Genomic DNA, 11,581 nt, shown 5'->3' on the forward strand with positions numbered 1-11,581 from the left:
TGCTAACTAAGCAGTCATTGGGGTTGACCTTAATCTGGCAGGGGTCTAAATCAAGAGCAGTTTTAATAACATCAGTAGCACCGTGTCTCCGTGGAAGAACTTAGAATGAGTCCTCAGAGCTGTGCATCCTCCTGAACTGGAAAAGGTTGTTACAGCTGGATCTCTGCTTCTCTTACCTGGCACATGAGGATCTGAGTAAGCGTTTCAAGAGCATGCCCTTTGAAAACATGCCAAACATTTGTTCTTCCCAGCTAGACATCACATGGATGTTGTATGTGCCATATTAAAAGGCAGAGTGGGTATCATCATTTCTACACCTTAGAACTCAACAATGGGGCCTTGGCAATTTTTCAGCTTCCCTGCTGAATAACCCCTCTGTTTCCTGAATATTTTTTTTCTTTTCTTGGTGGACGGTCTTAGAGTTAGAGCACTGCCCTGAGGATCTCATTCAGTCCCTCCGGCACCATTGGGAAAACATAGCATTCTCTGTGCTTCTTTTTTTCCATCTATAAAATAAAAGAAAACATTTTCTTCCATCTATAAAAATAAAATAAACCATATTTCTTCTCTTATCCAATTAGTCTTGTTCACGTTGTAAATGTCTTAAAGCATACTCAATCTTTTTGCACAGCATCTAATCCATCAGGAGCACAGACAGATATGGGGATTCTAGATATTACTAATATAACTTCATTTTTCTTGTGTTATTGGGAGGTAGAAATATCCTAGCAAAAGAAATAGCCAAACAATATCCTAGGAATATCCCAGTCTTTAGAAACAAACTATTATCTGAGATTTGTATGTCCCTGTTATATAAATCAATAAGCAAAACAATAACAATGTATAAACCCCTTTATAACCATTAATAGGAAACCGAGTGATGTGGTAAAAAGACTACTATTGCCATATTTCTGCCCAAATTATTTCTTCCTGACAGTGCAATTACTATGGGCCCAGCACTACTCCTTTCATGCAAAAGCAAATGTTAGAATTCAGCCAGCATGGATCCCGACTCCAGGATGTCTTATTCTCTTACATAGACTACTTCCTTCTAGGAACTTGAAAACATAATAAATCATCCTTCTTTTGTGCCCGGAGGTGGAATGCGCCTTCTACCATAAAGGTGCTCAAGGAGTTTGGTTTCCAAATTTTGTAGATCCCTTTGTCAAGTAACCTGCTGGGGTCCACCAGTACAAAAGATCTCTTCTTCTTCTTGCTCTTCTCCTCCTTGTCCTTGCCTGCGCTCTGCAGAAACACAAAGCACAGTCCCAAAGCATTTGCCAGTGCTGCAGACTTCAACAGACTTGGCTTTACAGAACATCACTTGCTGAGCTGTCCTCCACGTTTTGGGTAATGTACCAGCAGAAGATGGCTTGCTCCCTTAGCCTCACACTATATTAGATATGTCTTGTACCTTTCTACCTCCAAAGTCCCAACCTTACACAAAACTATTGGCGAAGTGTCCCATTTGCTTGGTAGAAGCATATTTGGGAGCCAATAATCCTTATGCCTTTGCCTTTCCTTCTAATGCTGAAGTTCGAGCTAAAATGTGCTTTCCCATGGAAGGGACACCTAAGACAAAATGGTTTCACTAAATCCCCACCTCCCTTATGATGTGATCATGCCAAATGGCTTGTCTCTTCCACTGATCAAACTCATTTTTTTTCTTACCAGAGACACAAATTACATAGTGTCCTGGTTTCAGCTGGAATAGAGTGATTTTTCCTCCTGGTAGCTGGTATAGTGCTGTGTTTTGGATTATTTAACATGAGAATAATGTGATAACACACCAATGTTTTAGTTGTTGCTAAGTAGTGCTTACACTAGTCAAGGACTTGTCAGCTTCCTGTGCTCTACCAACTGAGAAGGCTGGAGGTGCACAAGAAGCTGGGAGGGGGCACAGCCAGGACAGCTGACCCAAACTGGCCAAAGGGACATTCCATACCATGTGACGTCATGCTCAGTACATAAACTGGGGGAAAGCTGGCCGGGGGGGCCGCTGCTCGGGGACTGGCTGGGCATCGGTCAGTGGGTGGTTGCATCACTTGTTTTTCCTGGGTTTTGCTTCTCTCTCTCTTTTTGTTGTTTTCCTTTTCATTACAATATTTTTTTTTTTTTTTTTTTTTTTTTTTTTATTCCAATCATTAAACTGTTTTTATCTCAACCCATGAGTTTTCTCACTTTTACTCTTCCAATTCTCTCCCCCATCCCACCGGGGCGGGGGGGGGAAGGTAAGCGAGCGGCTGTGTGGTGCGTGGTTGCCAACTGGGGTTAAACCACAACACGTAGTAATAAGTATTAAAGTTAACTGCTATCCAAAATGTACTACTTTAGTTTTTTCCTACCCAATGCCATCAGTCTTTCTGATATATTACAGAATATCCAAACTAAACCCCAAACCGATGTGCTTCTGCTTCTGCATCACTCCTCCATGTGATCAGTGTCCAGCCCGGGGTGTAAGATTCAATCACGCTGATAGCTGTTTTCAACCTTGTGTAATGAGGTAATTCTAAAGTGTCCAATTCACTTTAAAATCAAGCCAAGGTATTTGCCTTAGTAAACTCCTGCAACGGCAACTCCCATAGGTGATGAGACATGTGTCTGGGCATTTACTTTTCATTCTAAATCTGCTGGTTTTTAATTTAACCTGATGTTTGTTCTCATGTGATAAAATAAAGTCCAATGCTTTGTGCTTGAGAATTTTGACTTCCACAAGCAGCTCCACTTTCATCAGCAAAATAATTCTAGACTTTGCCATCTCTCATGTGTTAATCCTGGCAGCTCTGTAATTATTTTTATTCTCATTTCTTGAACATTTTCGGACTCTGCTACATACCTCATGAGAGGAGAGAAGAGAATAAAAAGAATGGATACAGAGTTAATGTGGATTTATGGCATAATCCTGTGTTATCCTGATTTTTTTTGGCATCCTGCTCTATCTCTATTTAATAAATCCAAATAATCTTTTTATTTTTTTTAAGCTGCTGCTATAGATTGAGGTAAATCAGACACTGATGACTCCTGGTAGAGGTTCTTTTTCCTCAGAGATTCCTGGAAATTCAGGGCTTTTCAGATTATTCAAGCTATACAGCTAATCACTGATGATTTGCATTACCTTGCATTTAGCCATGTTCAGAGTTGTCTGCCATCATGATCCTCAGTCTCCCAGTGTGTTTAAATCCATCAGGTGAAGTATTCACCATAAAGTGAAGTCACCCTAAACCGACCCACAATCTCCTACAGGTTTAACAAACCAAACTGCACTGATTTTTTTTGCCTACCTTTTCCATCATTTTCCCTAACAAAGTGTTAGGAAGTATATTGAACCACTCCTTCAGGTGTCCATCTGAAATACTACTATATTTCAGGTAACATCCTGCCAGCATTCAAGCTACACATTCAGTCCAAAAACTTCCTGTAAATGTGGCCACATTTCTCTTTATGGTATGAGTTAATCTTCAAGATCTATAGTTCGAGAATTTCCCATTTAGCCTCTTGTTTGTTGGGTGTAACCAAAGCACCCAGGTAGACAATCCTTTCCAAAACAGATTTGATTTTGTTTATGGTTTGTACTTGTGGCTTCCATTGACATTTCCATTCACATTTCACATTTTCACTTTCACAAGAAGTACTTGATAATAAGGTAAAACCAGCAATAAAAAAATTAAAAGATGTAATTTCAAGAAGATTTTCACCAAGTCTACGGGCTACCATACTACACCAGCCTTGGGATGATGGCAGAGTTTGTCTCACTCCAGAGTGAAGGGACGGCTTCTGACCTCTCACATCATTCTAGTAACTAGGTGGCACCTAAGGAACAGATTCAGCTCAGCAAGACTGTCCTGGACAGCCTTCCCCTGGCTCCCTGAGACCATAATTATGAGTATGTGAGACATGCTTTGTGTTCAATCTGACCTGACTTGAGCATCCAAAATGAAAGAACTGAATTATTTTAACCCAAAATCCAACTTTTTTTTTGCTTTTGATGCATAGGTCTTCAATGTTAAAACTCCAAGTATTGAAAAGAGTACAGATCACACCTACTACCCTGAACACGTCACCTTTCCAAACTTGTCCTCTTGCGCTGTTTAAACCTTCAAGATTGCTTGTATTGACTATGGGAATGAATAGGATTGCAAGAGCTTTAGCACAGATAGTAAAGGTTCATGGGCTAACAGCTTCTGAGGTGGTAAATAATCATAAGTGCTCACATAAAGTTGGTAAAGCTAATACCCCTGTCAGGAGAGGGTGAAATGAAGGCAGAGGGAGTTTAAGTGTTCAGGTGCTGGTGGTTACGGAGGGAGTCAGTGACACAGCTGAGGCTGAAACCAAAGACTCTCAATCTGCCGTCAGAGAACAAACGGTATTTTCTCTTAATTCACAATTTTCCTTCATGAAAAGAATCATGCCTCGCCATTGTTCAGATGGCTCGCATATGCCATGGGCATGATACAGGCAATGAAGCTTTGTATTAATCTACTGTCCAGATTGGTAACTGTAAGGGGCAGCTCATAATGACCACAACGGGATTAACCATGATACACGTGTGATAACCATGCTCATTATTACTGACCTCCAGAACAGCGCTGCTGAGTCCTGCCAATACACTCAGTTCAGTATCTGGAAGAGACAATACTTCAATTACGGGCAAAGTGTGCAGGAAAATTAAGAAGCAGCTAGTTCTGTATTCTGCATCAGGCTAGTAAGCAGGAATATAGCAAAGCATGGGAATGTGACAGCTACAAGGAATAACATTATCTTGATCTGATACTTTATTTTAAGTAGGTGTCTGGATATGGTCATTTATTTTAAACAGTTGTCTTTCAGAATGCTTGCTCAAAGAGGAATATATAGGGCACTGGCATGAAGGACACAACACCTGCATAAGAGCTGATGAAGCCTATTTGGAAACAGAGCTACATCCCTATTTCATACCAATGTATGATGGTGTTGCCCACTTATAAGACAGAGAGAAATTATCTTTGTCTTGCTGTTGTACCTGTTAGAGTTCTTGGGAGCCTGTGACATTTAATTTCACATAAAACACACCATGTGATGTCTTTTATATCATGATCCAGGGACCCACGTGCCATTGTACAACACAAATGTACCTGGGCATCAGTCCTTGGGAAAGTGGAATTAGTACTGTTTCTAGCCATGTAGACTACCACAAACATGACAGCCTTATCTTCCACTTCACACAGAAAGCTGAACTGAGTCAAAGACTTCAATCCTTTTCTTCAAAGACAGTGTGAAACTTCCAGATAAAGGCATGGTCCTGTTCTTCAAGGATACTGCTCACCTGTGTGGGAAGAGGACCATTTTCTAGGCTCACTTGCAGGAGATGGAGCCAATTCCCACTAGAACAAATTACCACCTTCAACCAAGGGCTTAGCATATGCCTCTTAAATGTCCCTTGAATACACAGTAGTATGTATATACTGAAATTTCCAGAGTTCATCTTAAATAGTATGGCAATTTCCTCCCCAGCAGCGAATAATTGCAAGAGCAACAGAGTTGTTAATTATTCTGTGCACTTTGTTTCAAGAAGGTGCTCAAAGTTCCTGATGATTAGCACAGCACTGAGACCTGTAAGAAAGAAGAACCTTCTGGTGAGCCTCCTGTATTCATGAAGATAATCTTCTTCTCTGCTCACAGTGTCACTCACACTGGACAGAAGCGTCCTGTCCAAGAGAAACGTAGCATCTGTGCACATAATAATGAGGTTTTCTGTTTCTCCTTCATTTGCCTTTAACAGTGACCAAGGGTGCTGGATGTGTGGTAGGACCTCTTCATAGCAACTCCTTGACATTTCCACATGTAATGTATCATTATGAGTAACTACCATATTCTCTGTTAATTGGAAATAACCAGGAAGATGTTCAGCCCCAAGGTACCAGTTCATATCCCCTGTGCTAAACAAGTATCCAAAAAATGTGCCTAGCAGCTGCTTGCCAAATGCATCTGTAAATTCAAAAGCAAATAATCTGAATCAAAATAATTAGGCAAATTAATGGAAGAAAAACCTACTTAGGGCTATTAAACACAGACATAAGTCTTTCGATTCAGAAGATCTCTGAGCCATGCCTTTTTACCTCAGGGCTGGGAGGGTGCTGGGGAAGCCTTTACTCCTCTTCTTACATTCGCCCTGGCTGGGCAGCGATGGGTGCCTGTTGCAGACAGCAGAGCAGGTTGTTAGATATTTAGATGAGCCTACTTGTCTGTGAATGCTGGGCTGGCTCTGTTTTACTGTTCAGCTGAGACGTGTAAACACCCACCAAGGACAAAGTCTATTAGGATGACTCTGCAACGCAGAGATAGCAAAGGAGTGCAAGAGCCGACTCTCCATGTCAACAAAAGTTTATACTCATAAGGATATTATTTGGATAGGAATCCATGTTACACAGTAAATTAAGTGAATTAAACACAGGATCCTTTTGATGAATCTTTTAACTTCAAGCATATGCCCTGAAGCTCAATAGCAATTTAGCACCATGCTCAGACTGTGATAACCAGCTTGGCATGCAAGCCTTAAAGAGAGTTTAGGACAAAAATATTTCTTTGATGAAGAAGAGTTTAGGAAGTAGTAGCAATAATGGGTATCTTTCCTACCCATCAAATAGAGATAAAAAGAATATAAATAGTGGCGGTCAATGAGAAACAAATTTTTCAGCCTCCTACATGCTAATACAAACTAATAAAACTGTATTTGAAAAGCAACAAGATACTCTACATAGCAAGGTACAGCCAGGGAGTACCTGTGGAGTGTGCCAAGTCATTTTTAAGCACTGTTTGAAGGGAAAAGAGATAACGCCTAATCTGCTTATCCAGTGGCACATAAGTGTAGATATAAGCGTGCTGAAGCTCCCTGGAGTTATGACAGTAAGAAGGGGACTTATGTCCTGAAAGAACATAATATTCAAGAATGCTTTAAGTCTATTGGGGAAAAAAAAATGAGAATAGGTGAAAGGAAGTTTAATGACTGCTAGACTAATGAAAATGTTGACTTTATAAATGGTAAAAATTTGAATTTCGCAGCGCTGTTCTGGACTTTGCTATTTGTTGCAGATGAGCGGACCTCAATTAAAGTAACTGAGCTGTGTGTGGATAGACTTGTCTGCTCGCTACAAGTTTGCTACAGGATTAGACTCATTATTTGGATTTCCAGATCTTCAACAGTACTGTGTTCATAATGTGTGAAAGCAAATTTAGCTGATTTAATAGGGGAAAGCCTTTTTATAGCACTGACTTCTGTGGACAAAAAGGGGTTTGCAATGCATTTGTTAGGATGTTACACATGTAGAACAAAATTCCCCTGGCCATTACTGAGCTTTGGATCAGGTCCTTGTTGCAAAAAAAAAAAAAAAAAAAAGCCAGATTATCGCACAAATACAATATTTAATCTCCAGATATTCTGCTTCAAGCAGTGTAATTGAGTTCAATAGCTCCATGTTTATTAATATGGCCTGTGCCTAGATATTAGCATAACGAAAAACATGGGGGGAAATGTCATACATACTCCTACACACCTATGCAAATATAATTATAATTGCTCCCTGTATTTCCCAGTAGACCTTTTATGGGAATCATTATGCTTATTCTGTCAAAAAAATATCTGTTATGTAAAAAATGTTTGAAATAGAACTTTGTTTTATCTAGCATTAAACAAACATGTCCAGCCAGGACTGTTGATGCTACCTTGCCTATGCATACATACACATGTATACGTTTGTGTATATCACACAACAAAGCTTACCTGCTAAACACAAACCTATACTTCAGATACATGAAAAATGTTCTTGCTAATCAGCATCCACTTGTTGCACCTCCCCTGAAAGGACCAAATCTCTCTTAAACGTACTATTTCACGAGCATCCCTTCACACAACAGGCCTTTGCACAGCATTGCGAATTCATGGAGGAAATGAACTCATTCCATCCCCTCTATATATCTGCATGAAGATACAATGGGGGTTCACAGCACAATGGGGCTGTGATTTATTTGGGCCCCTGGGTATGACTGCCATACAAGTAGTAACTAATAACAACAGATGACCAGAGATTGCTGAGATGCATTGGCCGTAAGGAAAAATAAAACCTGGTCCATAATAAGGACATTCTACATCCAGTTGCATGTATAAATGTAGTTGAAACAACAGGGCTTGATGAAAATCTTAGGGCCACCTCCTCAATCTCAGTCTGACTTTTCAGACAATGGCAATAAAAAGAAATTATTCTGTGATTTGTGGAAAAATGACCAAGATTTAAGATTTCTACTAAAGACAACTCATTGAAATGCACCTATGAACTGCCGTCTTCTCTTTTCTCTTTCTTTTTCTTTTTCTTTTTTTTTCTTTCTTTTTCTTTCTTTTCTTTTCTTTTCTTTTATTTTCTTTTCTTTTCTTTTATTTTCTTTTCTTTTCTTTTCTCTTTTTTCCTTTCTCCTTTCCTTTCCTTTCCTTTTCTTTCCTTTCTTTTCCTTTCCTTTCCTTTCTTTTCCTTTCCTTTCCTTTCTTTTCCTTTCCTTTCCTTTCCCTTCCTTTCCTTTCCTTTCCTGTCCTTTCCCTTCCCTTCTTTCTCTTATTTTCCCTTGCTTTCCTTTCCTTTCTTTTCCTTTCCTTTCCTTTCCTTTTCTTTCCTTTCTTTTCCTTTCCTTTCCTTTCTTTTCCTTTCCTTTCCTTTCCCTTCCCTTCTTTCTCTTATTTTCCCTTGCTTTCCTTTCCTTTCTTTTCCTTTCCTTTCCTTTCCTTTCTTTTCCTTTCCTTTCCTTTCTTTTCCTTTCCTTTCCTTTCTTTTCCTTTCCTTTCCTTTCTTTTCCTTTCCTTTCCTTTCTTTTCCTTTCCTTTCCTTTCTTTTCCTTTCCTTTCCTTTCTTTTCCTTTCCTTTCCTTTCTTTTCCTTTCCTTTCCTTTCTTTTCCTTTCCTTTCCTTTCTTTTCCTTTCCTTTCCTTTCCTTTTCTTTCCTTTCTTTTCCTTTCCTTTCCTTTCCCTTCCCTTCCCTTCTTTCTCTTATTTTCCCTTGCTTTCCCTTCCTTTCTTTTCCCTTCCTTTCTCTTCTTTCCCCCCCCTTCTTTTTTTGTCTCCCCTGAATTTCCTATTTATGATGGTTAGGCCCCAGCGCTGAATCCTTCACTCTGTCACACTGCCTTGGACAAAGACTGGGTCCCACGGGGCAAGCGGGAGCAGGATGATACCCGTGGGGCTGAGCAGCCCTGACAAGGGCACCTCGTTCTGCTTTTACCCGCTGATATCATCTGCAGTAAAACGCATGGCTCCCCCAGCCTGCTTCAGGTGGGTAAAATTCCCAGGCAGCAGCCCAGGCAGGCAGAGGACGAGGCGGAGAGGAGCACGCCTGATGGGTACTCTGGCGTTTGTATGAAAAATTCTCAGGGAAAATTCTTTCTCTCTCTCTCAGGCCCCTAAACTCTTTGTGAATGGGGCCAGTGCAACATGTGGCCTTTCACCTCGCCCAAGAACCACTGCCAGACAGCCACACTCAGAGAATTGTTTGTTAATAGTCCAATTAGATAATTGCCATCTTTCACTCCTTTCGCTCTACATTTCCCATAAAGGAATGAATAAGGAGAGCAGCATGAAGAGGGCTTCTGCCCTGCAAGGTGACAAGAAGGACTGGAGCATGCTCTTTGCACAAGGCCATTTGCTTGAATTGAATCATTGTAGCCTAATCAATGGTCTTATTGGATTACTGGCTGTTGCGGTTCTCAAAGATATTGTAGCAGAGACAATGAAATAGCTAGAGTAAAACTTTTTTCTCCTTTAGTGGATCACGCAGTTGAGATTTTTCACGGGCTATCTCTCTCTCTCCCTCCCTCCCTCCCTCTCTCCCTCTTTCTCCCCCTCTCCGTTTCTCCCCCTCCCGGATCCACTGCACACAAAGCTGGCTTTTTTTTTTTTTTGCTTTTTTTTTTCAATGAGCAGGCTCTGCGAATAGGTTCAGTGTTTGCGAAGGTGCAGAATTAGCACACACACATGCACGCACACATACACACACACACAGAGGGAGAAGCACAAAAAGCAAGTATCGGGACTGAAATAAGGAGAGGTAGGAGTTTAAGATGGCTGTCTGTGGGGAGATGTGTTAAGGAGGATTTCTGCTGGCCAAGATAACCTGCTTCCTTGGAGAGATCTGCTTGAAGGAAGAACTTTTTGTGTGTGTGCGTGCTGGGGTTCTGTTTGTTTGTTTAGAATTCAGGGGGCTTTTTTTTTTCACCCCCCTACAACTGCATTTTTCCAGCCCTTCCTAGCAGCTTTATTCAGATTTATTTGGCGTGCTTTGGAGAAAGCCACTATATAATCGGGAGGTCAAAGGCATACTGAAGAAAGTTAATAATGGCTGCTAATGGTGCTAACAATTCAGGGTGAATCTTGTCAAAAGTTTTTTTTTCCCCTCTCCCCCCCCCTTTTTTTTTCTTCTTTTTTTTTTTTTTTTTTTTTTTTTTTTTTTTCTGGAAGTCTCAGTCTTTTGATTGTGTGTTTCCTGAAAGCAAGACCAATCATTTCAGTTTATTCACTGGCTAAACTCTACTTGATTGGGGACAAGCACACAAACCATCCATTACGATCTGATATATTATCCAAACAATTTAGTGTATTCATGAGGTAACCTAAATGTGGAGGCTGCAAAATTACCCGTAATCAATTGAAACAGCGAGTGCGCGTCCCTCTGTGTGTCTAACAACTACATGTCTCTGTAATAAGGCAGACATTAAATCATTTTAGAGTTGTACTGTTGAGTACCTGATCACTGGGCGCTCTGGGAAGCTGGACAGTCACATTAGGACGCTGGGACTGAGGAAGCCGCTGCTTTTCCAGTGGGATAAAACCCGACCTTCCTTACGCAAGGTGCTTTACAGATCCCCACCGATCTGACCCTAAGCCGTGCAATATCCAGCACAGACTTCGTCTTCTTCTTCTACTCTTCTATATTTTTGTTGTGGTTTTTTGTTTTTGTTTTTATTGCACTACATGTTTGGGAAACAAGACAAAATGGACGTTAGATGCAGTTCAGAGACTGAAGCTAACCGGGTCTCGAAGAACGGACATAAAGAGGGCAAGGAAAGCAAAGGGTCTGAAGGAAATATTTCTACTTCTTTTTTGAAGGATCAGCAAGGGACTTTTTCTGCCTCTGCAGCTGCGGAAGATTGTAATAAAAGTAAATCTAGTTCGGCTGATCCGGACTATTGCAGGAGGATCCTAGTTAGAGGTATGAGTGTGAGGTATTTCGCGAGGGTGGGGGAAGGTGAGCTCCCTTCACGCCCGGGAGATTTGTTTATTTTGTTGCTTTGCCTTTGGTCCGTCCCTGGGTTGAAAGGCCTTCCTACGGCTCCGGGCGAGAGATCCCACATCCCGGCCGGGTTGTGCCCTGCAGCCCCGCTCCAGCCCGGCTTTATTTCGGTGAATTTCCGCCAGCGGCTCGGGGGAAAGTTAAGCCGCGGTGGTTCCTCCCCGGCTTTGCTCCGCACCGGGCCGGCCCCGCTTTTTTTTCCTGCTTTGCAGCTTTCCCGGGGTGCCCGTGCCCGCAGGGAGCCCGCCGGGGCCAGCGCTCCCTCGGAGGGGCCGCGG

At 41.4% G+C, this 11,581-nt stretch overlaps 1 protein-coding gene across 1 annotated transcript in view; it reads left to right on the top strand.

Moving 5' to 3' along the window:
- Nucleotides 1-10,984: 10,984 nt before the first annotated feature.
- Nucleotides 10,985-11,581, top strand: part of VAX1 (ventral anterior homeobox 1) — a 75,859-nt gene continuing 75,262 nt past the window's right edge. The window contains exon 1 of the mRNA XM_009326039.1: nucleotides 10,985-11,222. Coding sequence (XP_009324314.1) covers nucleotides 10,985-11,222 — 238 coding nt within the window. The remainder of the gene's footprint in view (nucleotides 11,223-11,581) is intronic.

This window comes from Pygoscelis adeliae, unplaced genomic scaffold (genome assembly GCF_000699105.1).
Source record: "Pygoscelis adeliae isolate BGI_AS28 unplaced genomic scaffold, ASM69910v1 Scaffold4, whole genome shotgun sequence".
Taxonomy (NCBI): Eukaryota; Metazoa; Chordata; class Aves; order Sphenisciformes; family Spheniscidae; genus Pygoscelis; species Pygoscelis adeliae.